Source organism: Chlamydotis macqueenii, chromosome 2 (assembly GCF_036417535.1).
Source record: "Chlamydotis macqueenii isolate bChlMac1 chromosome 2, bChlMac1.mat, whole genome shotgun sequence".
In the NCBI taxonomy this organism is placed as follows: Eukaryota; Metazoa; Chordata; class Aves; order Otidiformes; family Otididae; genus Chlamydotis; species Chlamydotis macqueenii.
Window position 1 is genome coordinate 26943059 of NC_141557.1, and position 22639 is coordinate 26965697.

The 22639-nt window shown below is 41.4% G+C and overlaps 1 protein-coding gene across 3 annotated transcripts; it reads right to left on the reverse strand.

Moving 5' to 3' along the window:
- Nucleotides 1–253: 253 nt before the first annotated feature.
- On the reverse strand, nt 254–19527 carry ASNS (asparagine synthetase (glutamine-hydrolyzing)). 3 transcript variants are annotated; one of them, XM_086742373.1, is made up of 12 exons: nt 19469–19527; nt 17989–18256; nt 15492–15729; nt 13902–14087; nt 13492–13593; nt 9890–10017; nt 8200–8326; nt 6769–6875; nt 6322–6422; nt 4596–4677; nt 4185–4340; nt 254–2837 (listed from the first exon to the last, which is right to left on the reverse strand). In XM_086742373.1, exons 2-12 carry the CDS (start codon nt 18235–18237, stop codon nt 2628–2630), a joined length of 1686 nt encoding a protein of 561 aa, XP_086598499.1. In that variant the 5' UTR covers nt 18238–18256; nt 19469–19527; the 3' UTR covers nt 254–2627. The 3 variants fall into 3 exon arrangements, with proteins under 3 accessions (XP_086598499.1, XP_086598498.1, XP_086598500.1); XM_086742372.1 differs by having other exon boundaries at nt 17989–18271; XM_086742374.1 differs by lacking the exon at nt 254–2837 and having other exon boundaries at nt 4198–4380; nt 17989–18271.
- Nucleotides 19528–22639: the final 3112 nt, after the last annotated feature.

The following is a 22639-nucleotide window of genomic DNA, read 5'->3' on the forward strand; positions in this document are numbered from 1 at the left end:
TAGGTCACATATGTGCTTGGCTATCGCTAGGAAAGTCGCTGAGGAACACAGCTTGCTTACCTTGCTACAGAAATAAGTGGCCTCTCCCACACCTCAGCCCCACTCTCCTTTGGGGAGACTGTTCAACAGCCAGCTCAAACACGGCCTTACCTTGTATTAAATCCTCCTTCGACATCTTCTCTCTCTTATTAATGGAAATCAGACATTAGGTCTGTGTCAGAACAAAAGACTAAGTCCACCCCTCCAGAGTCTCGGTATAGTTTTTTTATATTTTAATCACAATTTAACATATTTTACCTCAGTGGAGAAATGCAACAACCTTGACTGATGTTAACTCTGAATCTGAATAAAACTGTAATACTCATTGAGGAATTAGCTTCCGCAGCAAAGCAAACACTGGTTTCTGCAACCTAGTTTTCCAGAAGCTTTTTTTTTTTTAACTCTTTTTTAACTAGTGAAGACAGTTAAATATGCATCATCTTGTAGATGTTCATCAAATGACATTTCCCAAATGTCACCAGAGGTCCTCCACAGACGCTCTATATTCTCTTTAGTAAATAGGCTGCTTTTACACTTTACTGTGATTTTAAACACAGTTTCAAACATTTTATATAATTTCAAACCATGTGACAAACTACAAACATGTCTGCAGCTAGCAGATGATCCAGAGTAGCTGTTGTCTTAAAAAAGAAAAGAGAAAGTACACAGCATTACAAAAGCCAAAAAGGCTGTAGAATTAGTCTATACATCAAGCAGCAATGAATGTTTTCACTCCTGAGACACTGTACTTTTCCTCTGCACACATCAGTAAAAACCTAGGACCACCAGACTAGGACCTTGCCTCACTACGTAAATGCCTACTGTATCACGAATTTTTAAAACTAAGGTGGATTTCCTTGAATACCTGACAATGTTGCAGCAGAAAGCGCACTCAAGTAATGACGCCAAAATGTGTCCAGCTTATTTTTGCTTCAGTCAAATGCTACTTTCTTATCATCTCAGCCTTGGGAAGTTTACAGAGAGTAGTAAATCTTACCTCTACACATCAGTACCTAATCAACATACTCTCTATGCCTCTCCCAGGTCAAAATACGCTTTACTGCCTCAAAGAAATCCAAAAAGACAAACATGTGACCCTTAAGTAAAGAGGCTAAAGAACATATTACCTTAGTCATCATATGTTCATAAACAAATAACTAGTATGTGCAAATTTATGTCAAAATATGGCCACTACTGGCCATAGCCGGAGAGTTCATGTTCTCCATTGTACCACTGAGAGGTTCAGTTAAGGTTTCTGGAATAGGGGTTCAAATGTAGGATTAGCGAGGAGTAATGAACAGACAATCAGTCATTTTATGAAGATTTTAAAACAGAACTGCTTATATCTTCTCTTCTAAATAACAATTGGCTTTGGTTTCCTAGTCAAGAGGGACAATAAAGTATACTTCTGTCTTCAGAAAGGTATAATGCTAACGAAGTCAATATGCAGCACACGTATATTTTTGACCACACTCATGTTTAAGTTACCTTTAAAAGAACAGCCTCCATGCCTAAGTAGTTAATAAAAAGTTGTCCTGTGTAAAAAGTAATTTGTTTTTCAGTACGGTATTAGAAGTTCTTGGGGTTTCTGAAGAAACTTTTCTTCCATTTTTTCAAGTAAGGTGTCTGGTCCCATTGTCTTCAATAACGCTTTGTCAGACTAAAATCTATGGTTAACAGGGTTATCTCGCCACACAGTTGAGCAGCAACACGGTCTACCTTTTCATCATACAGGTGGAAAAATTCTCGCAACGAGTGAAACATTTCTTAAAATACTTAGTCATGCAACTTCCATCAGATTGATACACATCACTGCTCTGACACTCTATTTTCAAGAATAATAAATTTATCTAAAAATTGAAGCCCCTGAGTTAAAAACAGACGTAACTCGGCTTCTCTCGTCTGTTCTGCTCTTTGATAACAGTCACAATAACTTCAGACTCCTGGTACATTTACAAGATTCAAACCAGCCAACTAGTGGCTTTACTGTAACAAAGCAGATTCTCATTCCTTTAATTAAGTAACACCCAGCACCACCACTATTCCAAACTCTACTGAGCATCTCTGCATAGCTATGAATATCTAAATACCTTTTGAAAACCAGACCAAAGTTCTCAAGAATTTTTAGAAAGACATTCAGAACAGAACAGTACAGACAGACCATCCAAATCCCACAGTCAGGAACACAAATAGCTAAATAGCTAGGGTCAAACTCCCCTTTGCTCAGAGGGCCTGCAGCAGTTTGCATCACTTAGCCTTATTCAAGTCCTCAAAACAGCTCAAATTAAAATATATCAAATGGCTGCAAGGTAAATTAATACATTTGAGGTCGCATAAGGAACAGAGCTGCCAAATAAGGTAGTTCCTTGTCCATAAAGTATTTTCCCATTAAATAAAGAGGTTTAGTACAGCAGGGTGAATTTTCAGTAGTACACTAACCACAGAAACCTCGTACTTCCAATAGCATTGTCAAAACATATCTTAAAGACCATTTAAGCTTTAGGTTTGCAGAATCTGTTTGGTTTTTTTAAAGCAGAGTGCATGCAAATTGCTTGCAGCACTTCTATTTGGGGGATTGTTTCAACAGCCTATTCTTGGGTAGCCGACTTGTAATGTTTCAACGTGCGAGCAGAAGGATCAGTAGCCTTAACCCATCTTGGCATCCAGTAGTGAGGCAGCCAGTTGCTTTGCCCTGAGTAGTGCTTTTCAAAGATCTGGCGGTAGTAATAGCTTTCTTTTGTTTTAGGAGGATTGAAAGGATATTTCTCCGCTGCCTTTTCCAGCAGGTGGTCATCAACCTACAGACATAAGCAAAACTCAAGTTAAGCTGCAAATACATTTGACTTTTATAAGTCAATCTGCTGCAAGTTAAAGATACAGAAGGATTCATCAACCACTAGCGCCCGCAGGGTTTTTTTTTTTAAAACAAGTCTATTCCAGAGGCAGAGGTTTCTGACAGGTGAATTTTTGTCATAGGCTTCCTTGATCTTTAAGAATACATAACTATATTTCCAGCGCTGTTAATATCTCTCTCTGCATTGTATGTGAAGCCCAGTTGTTACAATCACCTTTGTTAGTAAGCTCACAAAAACTTCTTTCCTATCCTTCTCTTTGCTGTAAATCAACTAGAACAACTTAAAGTAGTATTTTTGCCACGTAAGTGGCTTCCTCTTTTTTTTTTTTTTTTTTCATATCTCGGAGAGGGCTGTTGACTCTGCTTGTATAACCAAGCTCTTAGCAACAAAAGACCTAGGATGCAGAGGCAGACACCTGCAGTTGCTAAGCTGGCTAAGAAAGGGAGGATGAAGAGTTGCACCAGTTGAGGCAAACTCTAAAGCAGTTAGCTTCCACTGACAACATGCTGTCGAGCTCCTCACAATCATTAAATAAGTTTGCCCCTACTATACCAACATGGGCTCAGTACAGGCAGCACAACACTGTTCCCTGACCCAACTACTTTCCTGCCTGTGGATACAGGAAAGAAACTGGGAAACAAGCATTTGATGGTCGGACAGACAAGCACCTGTCCACAGGCCAGACTACATATATTCCTGTAGAACAGAGCTCTGGTGTTAATTGGGTGTTATTCCTTCCTCTTGACCACTAACTACCTCTGTACATCAGAGATGATTATTCTTTGTCCAAAGCCAAGATGCTGTACACCTTCATTTGTTAGCAATGTGAGAAGAGGCTTTAAAAAGCAAAAGGGCTTAGCTAGGCATGGCTGGGAAAAACGAATGACATGAACAAGAAAGGACATTCTAAAGTCGTTATGCTGTTACTCAGCTGCAGAGTAAGTTCAGGCAAGTGCCTTCAGCTGAAGCAGCTGCTTTGCATGTAGCCTTGAAATTGTGTTTGCTGACACATAATCTAATTTGCAATCCAGATACTTAAATGATGTTCATTTCCTTACAGAGTCATTTCTGTCAGGCTCTAGCATTTCTTTGTATCTAGGATTTCAAATGCCTTTAATCAAGTCAGATAGCCAGAATACTGTTTATTAAAGTTTATCTTGCTCCTCCACCATGAAGCTCAAGTTACTGTCATACCCAGATTTATTCTCCCAATAACTATGTGAGCTGCCTTCCCTTGGCAGCCATACCTAACACATCTAAGACCCAAAAAAAAAAAAAGTTGTACTGTACCTGTTGATCAATATAGTCCTGAAGAATAGTAAACCAAGATTTCTTTACTGATGCTATACCATCACTGAAAGCTTCTTTGGGCCTCCAGAGTATTTCTTTGGGAAGCAAGTTGGAATCTTCAAAGGACTGTCTTAAAAGGTATTTTTCAACTCCATTCTGTTTGCAGAACAACAAACATTGGCTTGAGTCTGAGGAACTGCAGTAAAAAGATCTGGCTTTAAACACTTAAGAAATGTTTTATTTTCAGAAGGTCTGGTCTTTTCTTTTCAGTAGTCCAACAATCAAGCAAAATATTTAAGAGCATGCTTGACTTTGAGTAGAGAACTTAACCATTGAATTCAGCAATTTGCTTAGAACACATATCAGTGAAGCTGTAAGCTTATGCTTGGGTTCAACCCTAGTTTTACATACCTTTGGAATTCGCAGTTCTGCTGGTAGAGATAAATAATAAGAAGTAAATCGATGATCCAAAAATGGGACTCTCAGCTCAAGACTAAACAGTGGAAATAAGTAAAAAAGATACTCAATTAATCCAACAAGTCATCTACTTACAAATTCCATGACAGTTAAGCTTTCCCTCTTTCATATAAACACAAGATTTTTGTTGTTACTTTGAAGAAATTTCACTTGCATACTCATGACTACCTGCATTTAATTCATCAATTTGGAAAGTTAAGTATATGGTCAGCAGGGATTAAATAAAGATCTCTATGATTTATGATGCCATCTGCTGGACAGCTTCTAGCACAATGAATTTAAAGACTACAGTCCTGCAGGAACTGCAACAACAGTTGCTTCACACAAGCAAAAACACATTTTAAAAAAAAAAAAAAAAATCCTGTTGCTGCCAGAGAACTACCAAGTTGCTCACCAAGATTTGCACCAGCATTTGTAAAGATGTCACAGAACCAAGCAAGGATTTCTGCAATCCACATCTGTTTGCACTTTCAAGAAACAATGAAAAGGAGCCTGCACGGACACCATTAAGCTATTGACAACTGATCCTGCAGTGTTTGCACACCAAGTTCTCTCCTACACCAGTGGCTGATACACACATGCTAAGTCTTCCTGCTTATATTCTCTTACGCATACCATGGCTTCTAAGAACACTGAAGGCAACAAATAAAATTATACTGTGTCTTCGGTAGGAAGAAACCCTCTCAGTGTGTTTTCTCAAGAGACATTACGTTGCCCAGCTTCAAAGTCAAACACAGATGTTATACTGCATTCTAGTAATTTCATTGTCTCTGCAGCTTCTCCTCTGACAGAAAGCTTCAACTACTTAAGGTAATACCCACCTTACCAAAAATCATCCTAATTCAGCAATCAAGTACTGAGGCTCAGTTTCCACATATGTTGACAAGATTTGCATTGCAAGTCTTTCCCTACAGTTACTTTTTTCTAACTGATAAAGGTACTTTCATCCTTTCTTCCATCATTTCTTCTCTACTCTTTAATTCCTCTCCCTCTTCTCCATAAATATGAACACCTTAAATTCAGTTTTAATTTATTAATACGAGGGTTCTCTCTTCCTAGCACTGCTGTGAAGCTGATCTCAGCTTCTCTCCAAGAAATAGCAACCCTCCAAAGAAGAGTGTCAAGAGCGTGATATTAAACAGCCTTGAGTATGTGGCCAAACTTTTCAGCAAGCAGAAAGAAAGAAAGAAAAAAAAAAAAAGGCACATGGGAGGTCTACTGCACCCTGTCCACCTGTCCATCTTTTATGTAAGAAAGAGAAACATAAGAAGGTTATTAAAACCTGGCCAAGCGATTTTGTGGCAGCATCAATATACAACGCAAGTTTCCTGATCAGTAAGTTGCTTGCTTCACCAAAGGTCCCATCTTTTTCTCATGTATAGCCAGAACTTAGCTATGTTAAATCTTATAAAATTGGCCACGGCCAACCAATCCAGCCTGTCCAGATCCCTCTGTGGAGCCTTTATACCCTCAAGCAGATCAACATTCCTGCTCAACTGGGCATTGTCTGCAAACATACTGAGGGTGCACTTGATCCACTCATCCAGATCATTGGTAAAGCTATTAAACTGAACTGGCCTCAATACTGAGCCTTGGGGAACACCACTTCAACATCTTTTAAATCACACAAGACCTCAAAATCCAAGAGACTATGTTTTACCCGTGTGCTGCAGTAGTTCTGTCTGCACGAAGTACATCAAACAGGTAGAGCTCTTTCAGAAGCCTCTCGCTCTCTTCTGCAGCTTCTTCGGGAGATGGCGCCTGCAACCAGACATATACATGTAGCATACAGACATAATACAGTTGCACTGAGGAAACTGTTATTTGCTGCCTGGTGTTTGAGTTGTAAAGATCACTGAGTGATCTCAGAACTAGCAAAGACTACATACAAGAAATAACAGTCTCAGGAATTTTGAAGTCCAAAAAAAGTTATTTTTCAAGTGATTAAGTTTAATCCCTTGGATTTTATGACACCTCTGAAGAAATTCTCAGCAAATGTACAGCTGTGACAACTCCGAAAGTTTACATCTTTAAAGCTCAGTAGAGATTTTCTGTGGAAGGGGAGAACAAGCAGCTCAAGGGCTTTCTGTATAGTGAATATATTTACCTTATGGAAATATATATATCCTTGTGTCAGCTCATCTGATCCTTCTCCAGAAAAAATGACCACACTGTCTGTCTTCTTCCGTATATATTTGGAAACAAGATACATACCTTAAAAAAAAAGAAGTATAAATTGATTAAAATACAGCTACATGTATGATGCTATATACCGCTAGTACAGTTTTAAATTTAGCACTATAGAAGTTTCTCTCCTACGTTACTTTCTTCTGTAGCAAACAACGGCAACCACCAAAATAAATTCAAAGCCATCAACAGCCATACCAAATAAGTGTTGCAAATAAATCTAAACCATGTACTTATACTTAGCCCTCAAAACATCAGAAAAATGTGCATGTCTGTGATCCTGGCTGTGCTGGAGGATTCCTGTGGGAACACATATAGGAGTTGCTCTGACTCAGTTCAAAGCTAAGCACATGATTAATTCCAGCACAGCCCTGAACAAACTTTCTAGCTTTGGAGAACAAAACTACCAGTAAAAGTTGCTGCTTACCTCTTTGCCACTGTGGATTGAACAGGATGAAGCCCTTTTTTCAATTATGTTTTTTAAAGAATTATTTATTAATCAGAATTATGCCTTCCCCTCATTACATCTTTCCAAACAACATGCTTTTATAACAAAAGTATGAGATCTAATGAATCTAGTTCATTATTTCTCATACTAAGCTGCAATCACAGAGAAAGATGACAGATGAAAGTGTCATCAGATAAAGTTTGCTTTATTTTTTAAAGAAACACTTTCAAAATTTCATGTTGCAAAGTCTTATCTTCATGTACCAAATTACACTGAGGGACCTTGGTTTCCAAAACTCTGTTGCCTATCTGGCTTATTAACTTCTCTAGTGTTTTAGGCTGATGCAAGATTGATTGGGTAAAATGTCGTAGCTGACATTACACAGAAGGTGTTGGCAACTTCCTTCACTTCTCAAAATCAAACCTACATTATAAGAAGTGTACCTGGGTTGAGTGCACATATGTTACTAGAGGGTGACAAGAAAGACTTCACTTGGGCTTATTCCTTGCATAATTTTAATACTAATCATAATTGTTTTGCTATCATAACATTCAGTATCTCATATAATCTGTAAATTTCCCTGATTCCTCCAAAGCTCATACTTATCAGAGCAGAAAACCTAGGCCTGTAGATGTAACATTTCTTATTCATGTAAGTTTTGGTTTTCACCCCAAAGCTTCAGGAACAGCTCTTGACAATTGTTTTGTACAGTCAGTGACTTTGAAACTAGTAATTGTTTTTGCCTCAGCATGGTATCACAGACAAGATCGAGGAGCAGAACTTGAGAGTCCCAGCTGAGAGGTTTGCAACAGCTAAAGGATCTAGACGATGGCTACATGATTTCGCATAAAATTTTATTCCGGCAATATAAAGCAAAGATTGCTATTAAAAAAAAAATCTTACCAATTGAAGCTCTTATTGTTGTTATATCATAGGTTTCCAAGGAGAAGATAACCTCCTCTATTGCCTGAATTCCCTCTTCAGAATTAAATATTACTTCATGATGTTCACTGCCTATATGTGCTGCCACCTGTTTGTAAAGGGTCACAATAACGTATTGCTTTTCAATTTAAACATTTTTTAAACATACGTTGTGTTTAAAACACACACAGTGAGTGAAAGCCCCAGCTTCCTTCTGCCACAGTAAGAATTATATGACATTAGGCCAAGAAAAGGCTACACTATTGCGGCGCATCTGACTTGCAGTGGTACATTCACCACAGGGAACACAGTCTCCCTAATTACAGTGTTCAGTCATTACAACAGACCATCCAGCTGCTTGCCCAAAGCATAGCTGAATCTGTAGAGGTTCTAAATACTCCAGACACTTGCACTGAAGAGAAAAAGCTCAAAAATCATAGAATGGTAAGGGTTGGAAGGGACCTTCAAAGGTCATCTAGTCCAACCCCCCTGCAAGGAGCAGGGACATCCCTGACTAGATCAGGTTGCTCAGAGCCTCATCCAGCCTGGCCTTGAACGTTTCCAGGGATGGGGCAACCTGTCCCAGTATTCTACAACCCGCATTGTAAAAAATTTTTTCCCAATATTCAATCTAAATCTACCCCCCTCTATTTTAAAACCATTACCCCTTGTTCTATCACAACAGGCCCTACTGAACAGTCTCTCCCCATCTTTCCTGTAGGTCCCCTTGAGGTACTGGAAGACCGCTATCAGGTCTCCCCAGAGCCTCCTTTTCTCCAGGCTGAACAGCCTCAACTCTCTCAGCCTGTCCTCATAGGAGAGGTGCTCCAGCCCTCTGATCATCTTCGCGGCCCTCCTCTGGACCTTCTCCAGCTGATCTGTGTCCTTCTTATGTTGGGGGCTCCAGAACTGGACACAGTACTCCAGGTGGGGTCTCACCAGAGCAGAATAGAGGGGGAGAATCACCTCCCTCAACCTGCTGGCCATGCTCCTGTTGATGCAGCCCAGGACGCCGTTGGCCTTCTGGGCCACAAGAGCACATTGCCAGCTCATGTTGAGCTTCTCGTCCACCAGCATTCCCAAGTCCTTCTCCTCAGGGCTGCTCTCAATCCATTCCCCGCCCAGCGTGTATTTGTGCCTGGGATTGCCATGACCCAGGTGCAGGACCTTGCACTTGGCCTGGTTGAACTTCATGAGGTTGGCATGGGCCTGCCTCTCCAGCCTGTCAAGGTCCCTCTGGACAGCCTGGATACCTAAAGGGTACTCCAGACACCAAACAGTTTGTACAAGGCTCTTAATTCAGTAAACTGACAATTAATTTACAATATTTAACATAAATACAAATGCCATAGCATAGGAACCATACCATGGAGATCTACCCTAAAATCCAGAGGCAGAATTGAGACAACTCTGAAGTACCGTCCTTTTGGTAACAATGCAGTAGGAGACTGTCACGAAAACATTCCAAATGCAAGAGAAAACAGCTAACGCTCAATTATCTCTTTTGTAAGATTTAACTAAACAGTAAATATTGTACTAAATGATCTACTGCAAACTGATTTACATCATAGCTATACATGAATATTCAGTATTAATACGATACCATCAAATTAGCACCATTAATATACATTGTTCAGCATTTAGAACAAACTGAAAGCAATGCTTACTATACCTTTCTGGCAGCCAGTAAGTCGGGACTGTTCTCCATCCCAATTGCAAAAGTTTGTAATGGATAATTGATGTTGATTTCTTTCATCAGTTTCAGAAGAACAGCTGCAACCAAGCTGGAATCTAAGCCCCCTGCCAACAAAACAAGTTATTTGGTTAGGTGTTTGACTGGTTTCCTGTTTCTGCTTAAGGACACTGAATCTAGATAGCAAAATCTCACAACTGGGCTTCATTTTTAAGCCGTGCAAATCCAAGGTACTTCTTGTACAAAGGCACATTTACCTCTGCTTAACAAGAGAATCGGGCAACTTTAGTGGAACATCTTCAGTAACAGTTGTTAGTACTTCTGCTATCAGAAGCATCAGCAGAAATCCTTCTTTAAGATATACAGAAAGTGTTCTGTACCACTACAGAACATGCCCCTTCTCAACTCCGCTATAATGGGATTTATTCTCCATTGCAAAACTGCTCTCTATCCTCTTATGTACACATTTGACACTCTACTGACAGGACTATGTAATTTTTTTGTTTGTGGTTTGAATAAAAAAGAATTAAGTAAAAGAACAGAACATTTAGTGTAAGGATTCCACTCTTCCCCAATAATTTTTCAAAAGTGTGTTTCACACATTTTGAGTGGAATTAACATTTTAAACATAACTTCAAAGTGAAAAGATTCACTAGTGACACTGTGGTTGTCTTCCCTCCTCTTCCTTCTCAGGAGGGCAGTGGAAGGATTTGAACAGTTTGGACCTTGACAGGCTGGAGAGGTGGGCCCGTGCCAACCTCATGAAGTTCAACCAGGCCAAGTGCAAGGTCCTGCACCTGGGTCATGGCAATCCCAGGCACAAATACAGGCTGGGCGGGGAATGGATTGAGAGCAGCCCTGAGGAGAAGGACTTGGGAATGCTGGTGGACGAGAAGCTCAACATGAGCTGGCAATGTGCTCTTGTGGCCCAGAAGGCCAACGGCGTCCTGGGCTGCATCAACAGGAGCATGGCCAGCAGATCGAGAGAGGTGATTCTCCCCCTCTATTCTGCTCTGGTGAGACCCCACCTGGAGTACTGTGTCCAGTTCTGGAGCCCCCAACATAAGAAGGACACGGACCAGCTGGAGAAGGTCCAGAGGAGGGCCATGAAGATGATCAGAGGGCTGGGGCACCTCTCCTATGAGGACAGGCTGAGAGAGTTGAGGCTGTTCAGCCTGCAGAAGAGGAGGCTCTGGGGAGACCTGATAGCGGTCTTCCAGTACCTCAAGGGGACCTACAGGAAAGACGGGGAGAGACTGTTCAGTAGGGCCTGTTGTGACAGGACTAGAGGTAATGGTTTTAAAATAGAGGGAGGTAAATTCAGATAAGATATTGGGAAAAAATGTTTTACACTGAGGGTTGTAGAACACTGGGACAGGTTGCCCAGAGAGGTGGTGGATGCCCCATCCCCAGAAACATTCAAGGCCGGGTTGGATGAAGCTCTGAGCAACCTGATCTAGTCAGGGATGTCCCTGCTCCTTGCAGGGCGGTTGAACTAGATGGCCTTTAAAGGTCCCTTCCAACCCTAACCATTCTATGATTCTATGAAAACAGACAAAAAAAAAATAAAACCAAGATGTGTACAAGGTGCCTAGATGTACTCCAAGGCTCTGCCTTCTCATTCTCATGAGCTAGTTCTGCTAATCCTTGACTAGTTCTACTTGCTGCTCCCCTTTGAAGTACTGAGCAAAACACAGTACCTGTTCTCCCACACACTGACAAGCATGAGGCAAAATCCTCTTCTCTTTATTTCCTATAGTCTGTATGTTTTTTCAGCTGAGCACAGTAGCATGCATTCCCACCGTGACACCCTTTGTAGGCATGCTACCTCATGGAAAAATAAAAAGATCTCCTTCTGTAGAAATTACACGCAGAGTCTGAGACAAGGAGAGCACAGAAATCAAACTGAGCGCTTCAGATGTGGAAGTCAGGGAAATCAAAACCTGAGTTTCCACTGTGAAGATGCAGAATACCCTTCGCAACTGGAACAAAAGCACTTCTCCGAGCATGACGGTCCAAGCATACTCGAACTTGTGAAGCACTGAGATATTCTAGTATTATACCAGCTTGCGCATTTAGTTTTGCTACTAATACATTCTGCACACGCATCTGAAGACCTGCTGCCTGCCTTCTAACTTGATACCTTAAATGTGGGTTTTGAATAGGCTTTTTACTGAAACTGGGATCATAAAACTCTACGTGTCTGTTTCATCTACCTCCCTCCTACTTTTTATGCCACAGTAAGGAAATGGTGCAACAGTATCTCCTGGGCAGTCCTCTCTCATTCAAATGCACATTTAACAGGGTTCATGATAAATGAGTGTAATTAGTGATGTTCAAAGCCAACCATATCTTGGGCTGCATTAAAAGAAGCATGACCAGCACGTCAAGAGAGGTGATTCTCCTCCTCTACTCTGGTGAGATCCCATCTGGAGTACTGCGTCCAGCTCTGGAGCCCCCAACATAAGAAGGACATGAACCTGTTGAAGCAAATCCAGAAGAGGGCCACAAAGATGATCAGAGGGCTGGAGCACCTCTCCCACGAGGACAGGCTGAGAGAGTTGGGGTTGTTCAGCCTGAAGAAGGCTCCAGGGAGACCTCATTTGCAGCCTTTCAACACTTAAAGAGGGCTCATAAGAAAGGTAGGCATAGACTTTTTAATAAGGCCTACTGTTTTAAGACAAGTGGTAATGTTTTCAAACTAAAAAAAGGTAGATTTAGATTAGATATAAGGAAAAAAAAATTTTACTATGAAGGTGGTGGAACACTGGAACAGGTAGCCCAGAGAGGTGGTGGATACCTCATTCCTGGAAATATTCAAGGCCAGGTTGGATGAGGCTCTGAGCAACCTGATCTGATTGGATGTGTCCCTGCTCCTTGCAGGGGGGTTGGACTAGCTGACCTTTAGATGTCCCTTGCAACCTAAACTATTCTACAGTTCTATGATATCAGAACTCTAACCACAAATACAAAATACTACAAAAGCACAATAAATAAGATGTCAGTCCCATGGCTACAAAGCCTTACTTCTGTAAAGCACCTCTGTAACACTGATATGGTAACAGCCAATCCAGTGAACAACTTCCTGTACCACAAGCTACTACCTGACCTGAAAAAAAAAAAGACTGTAGCAAATAACTTTGGTCCAGATGTTCCCCTGTAATTTCATGAATTAAGGGCAGACTAGGATGGAGGCTAAAGGAAAGAAGGTGACAAGTAAGAACTTCAGTTCCTCCTGCTAGCTGAACATGCCAAGGCCTTTTTCTATGTTCACTCAGTGCACAGTGAATGCAATAATTACATTTTCTTTTTAGACATCAACCTAAACATAAGACTTATATGTTTAAGAGTATATTGGGTGATTTTTCAGTAAGAGTACTTTTATTTCTTTATTAGTCAAAAATGGTCAGTGTCTCAACAAGCCAATATTCCATCCCAGTTTATCACAAACTAACAAGTTCTCTGTAACTAAAAAACAAATGATGATTCAGATCACTTCAGGTACATCACAGAAGAACAGCCAGCATAGATTATGGGTTAAAGAGAGAGAAGACATAAGAATTGTGATACTTGCTACTTACCTGACAAGAGACAACCAATCCTTCTGTGAGCCATCAAACGTTTTCTAACAGCATTTTCAAACAGAATACGGATGTTGCTTTTCACTGTTTCAAGATCAAAGCCTGTCCAGAAAAGAAGAGGGGAAAAAAAGAAACGCCAACCCAGACGTGTTACTTAGACTCTGCTGGATTATGCGGTTAGGAAAACAAAGGTATTTGTCTGAATTTCCTTTGATGAGGGCATGCAAGTTCAAGTATCCCTGCATATGACTGCCTACCAAAACAATTCTCAAGTTCCTATGTTATAAAGGTTCTTCCAGGTTTTGTTTAAATGTCACTTTTTAAAAATCAATCAATACAAATTTTATATTCAAAATGATAAATTTTTCACTTTTCAATCAGAGTAAGTAGCAAATGCTTTGTTGTACTACCTGAAGGCAGAGTTTCCACTGTATCACATGCAGCATGGAGTGGTTCATCTTTATAGCTATGAAATTTTACTAATTCCACTGATGCAACCTTGCCAGAGGGCTTTAAATCCAACACTTCGTAATGACCTGGGAGAAACGGTTCCACCTTAGGACATAAGGATGTTGAATGCTTTAAGTTGGTAAGTCCTACAGATAAAATGTGAGAAAAAGAAGTCAGATGGTTAAGTTATACCTCACTCTGTACAAAAACTATACATAAACATTTTTTTCCAGATCCTACATTTGGTATTAAAAAACACCATTTTGAGTCTGAGTCTGCCCTGGCTGGTGCATGATTCTGCTTCTGGCAGGTTGTACACATAGATCTGAGCCATCTCAAGCCGAGACAGATAGCAGAGAAAGGAAGCCAGCAAGTTTTACTAATTGGTAAGTAGTAATTTATTCCTGTGAGCATTAAGAGGAGCACTTTTCTAACTGACTACATGATGTCTAGGTCAAGGTGTAAGATGCCTACAAGAATTCAAATGACAGTCAGTAATGGATGCTGTGTTTAAAATTAAGTGTAGTCAAGCTAAAAAGGGGTTTGTTATAAAATGACATCACTGAATGATTGCTTAATTGACGTTGATTTAGTGATTTCATAACTCATCAGTTCCAGACTGATCTACACCACTGCTAATGAACGCCAAGAATCAGACTTGTAAAAGAGGATGTTTTGCACCTGCTGGTCACCTGGATACCCCTTGAGGTACTCTACAAAAGGGATACTGAATTGCTGTTAGAGAGGAACCAGTAATTCACTGTAATGGTTATAGGCACACAGTCCCTAAAATATTTACTTCCTTTCTTCCTTTCCAAGAAGCAGAGATGGTACGACTCTTAGTACTACTATTACAGGGGTCTGATAAGAAAATTGATATACAGTAAACGGGACAGAGAAGTAATAATGAAAGTCAATTTTAGCCAAAGTGCATTTTAGGCAATAAACTCTGTTTGGGCACTGTTTGGATTTGTTTATGCACATGTCAAGACTAGAGATAACTACTTAAAAAAAAAAAAAAGAAAGAGCAGTGGATATGTCATGTCAAAGGAAAAACATTATCATCATATAAAATAAGCGTCAGTAGAAAATTACCAAATGCTGCAAGAAACTTCAGTAGAGTTTTTAGATTTTTGGCTTTTATAGATCAGCAGTTCTTGTGATGTTATTTCCCCATTCACCATAGAACACCAGGAACAAATTCTAATACAATTTATCATAGCATAAATCCAGCCTAACTCTATAGACTACATTTCACTTGGGGTAACATAAAACATCTTGGGCTCAATACTGCTATGATTGCAGAACACAAAGAATTATAAAATTAAATAAGCAAGTTATTTTAGAGATATTAAGGACAACTAAACATCTTAGAGATTTACTGTCTGTGGGTTTTGTTTTAATGATGTGTAGGTCTTATACTACTAAATATAGTTCATTTATTACTGAACTTACAGTTCACTTTCTCTTCGAAGAAAAGCCTGACAAAGAAGTTTGTTTCCAACAACAATATCAAAGATTATTTAGGCACTGAACACAACTGGTTTTACCTTTTGCCTCAGAACAGACACCCAAAAATCCATCATCAGTCAGCACCTTAAACAGTGGTCTGACTCCATAGGTATCTCTTGCCAGAAACACTTTTCTGTTTGCAGTGTCCAGAAGGATGAAAGCAAATACACCATCTAGCATGGATGCTGTTTGTTCTATCCCTCCTCTGTTGTAAAGATGAAGGATAACCTCACCATCCACTAATGTCTGATATTCAAATCCAAACTGCTTCTGCAACTAAGAAAAAAATATAAAGAAAAACATGAATAAGCATTTGCAAACACTGTCTGTTTATTAATGGAAAAAACAACACTATTCACGTAATTGTTTAAAAAGAAAGGGTTTTTTTTTTGTAAAATCACAGTTCAAAAGTTATACAAACATTTCTGCCAAAGGAGGAATTTACACTTTTGTGCTCAAATTATTATCCAGGATCATCTCTCAGACAATGTAGATTAACTCTGCAGTCTTAAGCAATTCACATTATGGTAAGTTTTCAGGGACACATTTCTGTTTGAGGATGTCAGACTGCAAACTCATGACCCTGGTCTTCAGAAGCATTAGCCTCCCCGTCTCCCACAGAAAAACGGCAGAAGCAGGCGGCCACTGCTTCTAAAAATCCAACTCAAAAATTGGACCAGAAACAAAGACATCATTTTCTGTAGTCCCAAATCACTCAGTGCCACTTTCTTATCAGATAATAATGACATTTACGTAAGCCTCCCCCAAACCACACAGAGACTGGTAATATCTCACAGAGTTAAGTATTTCAGAAATAAACTTTGGTTTACTCATGCAGTCACTGCAATTCCTCAGTGGTGGGGGGTTTTATTTATTTATTTTTTACACACAGAGAATTTGCTTCTGCCTAATCTTCCTGCATTCCTCAACCTAACCTTTTCACTCTGCCTGTGCAGATGGAGTGGGGGAGGAAAAAATTAGCTGTCAGACTTAAGTCAGACCAAATATTCTTAATGTTCTCGTGGCGCTACTCTTAAAATCCCTTCAATATCTACCAGATGGGCAAAGAGGAGGTTTCAATAAAACACTAAAGAGATAAGAAACCTCACAAAATCAATGTTTTAGCATTTTAATGTAAATTATTTGGTTTTAGTTGTTTTTTTATGAGGCGAAGTCTTGGGTCATATTGAGTCAATATTAAAATAACTAAGTCATTGCCTTAAACAAAACACCAATGATCCACTCCTAGGTAGGCTTCAACCACAAGCTTGAAAGAAAAGTCTCTTTCTTTATAAAGAGGGTACATAATGTAGCGAGAACAATTGAACAAATTCCTGCTGATGGCAATGCAAGCTTCACATAATTAAATTCCCCTTGGGACTATGTGCGTAGCACAACTGAGAGTAATTCTTCCTGCTTTCAACAGCAGAAAAAACACAATGCAAAACACAGCAAGTATCACAGGCGGTTGGTACAACACACTTTGCCCTGCAGTCCATATGAAATGTATCTCATGTTTCAAAGAGCCAAATACTTAAAAGATTGGAGAGAAGGAAAAAAAAAAAAAAAAAAAAAAAAAGTCTCCTACCTTTTCATTCAAATTCCCAATGACATTACTGATGACAGCAGCCTGACTAACTTCAAAAATGTGATGTTAGAAGTACTAAGACACCTCAGATTATTAATACATTTCTGATACTACCACGCTCAGTTTATGATTCATTTTAAGCATTCAGTTTCAGCACGATTCAGAAACACTCACAATTGTAAGCTGCTTTATACACCAAATTTGGATTATCTAAATCACTTCCCTTTACGAGGAACACTGACCCAGCACAGGGACTGAGGCACACAGATGACCTTCGGCAGCAGTATCACACCCATCAGGGACATTCAAACACTTCAGGAAGCAAGTACACAGTTGCTGCTTGTTTTGTACCCAAGAGACTTGCCTAGGTTGCTCTCAAAAAACCCAACAAAGCATCCACCTTCAGCTGCATACACTGAATGACTTTGGTGGCATACTGGAAACATTTCCCTCGTTCTTCTTGCTTTTACATAAATACATAAGCATGCATGCTAAACATTAATACAAGTGAGATGTCCCATCTATGCAGAAATAAAAATGCAACACCTGACAGCTTGGACAGCTTAAAATAACCGAAGAACAAGACAGTCTGAAAGCATTTGCACTATAAAGAGAGAAGAAGGGAAGAAAGAGGCTTGGAATTCCCCTCCTCAAGAAATAATTTTAAATTGATCAAACCTGAAGATACAAATACTTATTGCCCTTCCTGTCAATTAAAAAGTGATTTTTCAGTACTAAAGACTAAGTATGTTACTATCTAAGCCACCACAGATTCACAGCTCACCGAGGTAACATACTTCCTTTTAAATATTAGTCATTTGACAACTATTAACAATGTTTTAACCACATTTTCAGTATTTTCTGAATATCCACTAGTTTTGAAATAAAAAAAAAAAAGAGGAAAGAAAAAAAAAAAGAAAATGCTGTATGATCCATACAACACTTACCTGTTTGAAATTGTAGATTTCTCCATTGTAACACAGCCACAGATACGGGAATTTCTTCACCCGGATAGGCTGCATACCATACAACTGATCAACAACTGCAAGGCGGTGGAAACCAAAACAACAGTTGGTGAATCCATTGACGTTCTCAAACCGAAATGCATCAGGACCTCTGTGTGCTATCTTCATGGCACTTAGACACTGGACAGAAAGGCATTCATCACTCCCAAACAGGGCCCAGATACCACACATGGCGAAGCTGTTGATCTACCTGAAAATGGAGAACCTGTTCAATAAAAACATGAATGTTTTAAGCAAGAGCTGCCATCTAGAAGACGTACATAAAAAACGTAGACTAATTGCTTAACTACGAAGAGGACTGATCAAAAGAACAGCAGACTTCACTAACATGAGGTAAAGCCCGTTTTGCCCAGAATACGGTAAGCAACCTTTGGCCAGCAAATTAGGCTTACATTTACCTTTAGCTACATCAAGGTAGTCTGTGATTTTTTTTTTTTTTTTTTATGGAGTACAAATGGAACAAATTGTTACTGAGCATCAGGTATGAGCTGTTGAAGTAACATCATCTCAGCAGAAAACTTAACAGGCCTTCCAGCCTGTGGCCCTTCACTATATAAAGAGGGTTTATAAGACAGATGGAGAGAGGCTTTTTACCAGGGCCTGCAGTGACAGGACAAGGGGCACTGGTTTCAAACTGAAAGGAGGGAGGTTTGGACAGGACTTCCCCAGCACCATGGCTGGCCCAGACGCGAAAGGTGTGGAGGGAGCAATGGTGGTGCAGTGCCTGCTCCCTCGCCATGCGTTTTCCAGCCCCAGTGTCCCTGGAGATCCAGGCCTTGTGGCTCTCTGAACCCGAACCCTAACGGCAGAGGTGGGCTGCGGACCTGCAGGTCAAGTGATGGCGCTGGGGACCTCAGCCCCAGCCCCAGGCTGCCGTTAGGGGTAGGGTTCACAGGACCACAAAGCCCACAGCTCCAGGGACATCGGGGATGGAAAAGGCATGGCGAGGAGAGCACAGCACTGCACCACCATTGCTCCCTCCGCACCCTTCTTATCTGGACAAGCGATGGCGCTGGGGAGCCCAGCCTCAGCACATGGAGCGCGGTTCTCCCTCCAGCTGGGGCGGCTTCCATATCCCCCACGCTCTCCGGGGCTCTTTTAACAGGAGACCGCAGGCCCCCGGGCCAGCCTCCCTCCGCGCTCTTCCGCTACCCCCACCACTCCCTCCGCACGGCCTCTCCTTCCTCCGGCGGCTGCGGCGCACCCCAGGGCCGCCGCCCCTTGCTCGCAAGCCGAGGCGAGGTGGAGCAGCCGCACGCTAGCGGTGCGAGGGCTTCGGGAGGAGCGGCGGAAGGCCGGGTCCTACAGCCGGCGCCGCCCGAAGGCCGCTCGGCCCGCCAGCCTCCCAGTTCCCCCCCGGCCAGCGCTGCCACCACCGCCGCTGCCCACTCTGGTGCCTCACCCAGTCCCGGCCGCCGGCGCAGGGAGAGCAGCAGTCTTCGCCGCGGCGGGTGATGAAGAAGGCGGGTCCCCCCGGTGCCGGCTCCTCCCCTACGCCGCACGCTGCTGTTGAAACTGGCCGCGAAGTTTCATCATGCGCCTTCCCGCCCCGGGGGTCGGGATTTGGCACCCCGCCGCCTTTCCCTGCGGCTCTGGCTCGGGCAGTCCCACTGCAGGGCAGGAAACGCGGGGTCTGCCGCCTCCTCTGTAAAGAAAAGCGCCCACCACGAGGCATTGCTGGGCTCTCTAGCCTGAGGGGACGATTTGCGGCCATCAGAAATGCTGTTCCTGCTAAACCTGCCCAGAGCGGTACTGGGTGAGGTGAAAAGAGCTCAGCCGCCGGCATCCGGTTGCCTTGAAGCTGCTTTATTTCGTTTGGGAAAGAGCGCTTGCAAAGCTTACACCTTTTGAAGCATTTTCTGAGGATTAGGATTCTGAGGAAGCTACTGAGGACTTAGGATTCTGCTGTGCAAAACTCAGTTTTGAATAATACAAGTAAAAAGGGATTTTGATCCCTACCTGAACTTCATTAATGGACAGTTGTGCCTTTTTGCCTTTGAGAATGAATGCTAAAGTAAATGAAATTCAATTCTGAGGACTAAGATGTGAAGTGCTAAATAGAAGCTTTAATTCTCCACACGTACTTCAGGAGAGCCATTAGCAGTACAGTGCATGCGGTGCACTTTCATAGTTTGCTTTAGCGGACTTAGTGTAAAACTGCAGTGCTGTGCGTGAAGTTCTTCAGGTAATGCAGACTGCTAGCAATAAGCGTGCGCTGCGTGTAGGATTTTAAAAGGACCTTTTGAGAAGCTATTAAAGGGATATTTTTGGGCTTAGAAGGAAAAATGTGTTGAAGTGTCCTGTGCATGAGAAGTAGACTTCAGCGCTGATCAGGAATGGATGGAGGACGTTAGGCATAGGTGTAGCCCAGGCCTGGGCTCAGCAGAGGCGAGGCCTTGGGCGCCCTGCGGACGCCATGCCTACAGTCCGCAGAGCCGTGCGCTGCCTGGAAGAGCAGAGCGGACGTGCGGGCAATGGCACCCTGAGTCACCGCTCTCGGAAAAGTAGTGGTTGTGCTGGGGAACACCTTACACGTTGGATTTTTTCAGAGAGATCTAAATATCACAAGCTCTTCATTTTTAAAAACTACAAGAAATAACAGACAAATGTTTTATTAATCTAGGTTGTTTGTGGTTTTTTGTTTTTTTTTTTTTTTTTTCAGAGACTTTTGTAAACAGCTTTTCTTTATATCTTTACTTCTTTGCACAGAGAAAAGATTTTTTTGAGGACTCTGCTTAGGCTTAAGTTGTTGTCTGGACACTTTCACTTAATGAGCAATTCCTGGTTCATAACTAGATCTCATACAGTGTGTTATGATAGAAAATCACAAACCATTTAGTAAAATAAGAATATTTTCATAAAGAAACTGAAGCAGGGAGGATGAGAAGCAACTTGTAGAAAGTGTCCCAGTAAGGCTTGGCAAGCACAGAGAGAGAAGCATGAAACCTCGTAAGTCCTCATTAATGTCTGCACCCTTAGGGCACAGTGGGTAACAGCCACATATTTATCCTCCCCTTTACTCCCACTTTAAAAAACTGAGGATAACTACTGCATTTTACTATGTCTTGCATGTTTAATCCTCTATTTTAATGGAGTTGATACACACAATCTATTATTAAACATTGGCAATGTTGCTGTTTGGTAGTTACATTAGCACAGGTAATAACTGATATGTCCCTGCCCTTTTGTAGCCTTTTCTCTGCTATTGTCAAGTAGCCTGTTACAGTCCCTTTACAGTAAGTGTCATTCTTCAATGTCCAGTCTTTTCTTTCAGCATCTCTGCAGACAGCACTCGATGTAATTACACCCCAGTCTCACAGCTCTGTTCTTCTCAGTCATCTTCCCTCTCAGTTTTCTCTTTCCTGCAGACATTATCATATGTAATAGTTTCTCCAAAGCATTGTCTTCTCCACCACACTCCCCTAAAGCTGATTTTTTTTTTCCCCTCCATTTTTGTTGATAGGAATTTAAGTTGATGCTAGTGAGGTGGAAAAGAACAGGTTTGAATGTAAATATCAGGTGCGATGAGTAGCTAAGAGACATTCTACTTTGTTCTATCATGTGTTTAGTACCTGAGAGTAACCAGCTGGCCCCAGGCTAAAACCATTTAAGAATGGCTGAAAAACACTGTAAGAAGGTTCCTGATTAATTAATTAAGAAGGGCTTGGATTAGTTTTGTTTCTAATCAGCTGAAATGAAGGGCTAAGAGGTTTATCTGAAGGCAGCAGGTAAATGAGTAAATTAAAGGTCAAAGTGAACAGGTAAATGAGAACACTGTAGAATGAACTGTTGCAGCTGTGTGACACTTAACTGAGCCGGTCACTGTCAGCTCAACTGTCAGTTGAACGCTGCTCATAACTGAAGTCTGTGCTTCTCATTTTTTTTTTTCCCACTAAAGATTAATACCTTTGCTGGATCCATCGGATGTGGTGCCACCAGCATGCCTGGAAGACTGGAAATGTGACTGAGTTCTGAGAGATCCTTGAAATATGTTTGGAGAGAAGGCAGAACTGAGGGGAAAGTGGAGAAGTCAGAGGCTGTGGATAAGAGAGAAGCCTGTGATTAAGGGTGAAGGTCTTTTGCTTTCACAGTGATGACTAACAAATTAACAACCTATAGTGCCTGGGTGTTTTACAGGGAGTGGCATCCTGAAGGTATCCCTCATGCTTTCTGGCTTTTTTTTTGCATGAGGGAACACATTTCAGCTGGTTTTGTGATGGTGGCTCTCCCAGCTTTCAGTTCCCATCCTTTGCACAGCTCCAGTGAGAGCAAGAAAACAAGATGTGAAGTAGAGAACAACAGCCAGACTCAGAGAAAGACTTTCCTTTTTCTGTCAGCATCAAATGCACACACTCTGACTCCTCTGCATGTCCTCAGACAGGAATTGAGGAGGGTGTTTGTTGAAGTTTGCCAGGAGTGGCTTCATGGGCCAGGTTGTTATGACAGGCAGGACTGTAAAACATCTGAAATTCTACTGATGTGTCTCGGCTCAGCCTTGCACCAGCCTCTTGCACGGCAATTGCAAAAAAAGCTGTCAAATTCAAAAGCTGTTTGGAGATCTGTAGCTTCAAGT

Excerpts from the sequence above, each read along its gene's own strand:
- ASNS (XM_086742373.1), bottom strand. The coding sequence starts at position 18,237 with ATGTGTGGTATCTGGGCCCTGTTTGGGAGTGATGAATGCCTTTCTGTC. Across the intron at positions 6,876-8,199 it reads AACAATAAGAGCTTCAATTG|GTATGTATCTTGTTTCCAAA; the intron begins GTAAGATTTTTT and ends TTTTTTTTTAAG. Across the intron at positions 2,838-4,184 it reads AGGACTATATTGATCAACAG|GTTGATGACCACCTGCTGGA; the intron begins GTACAGTACAAC and ends TTATGTCTGTAG.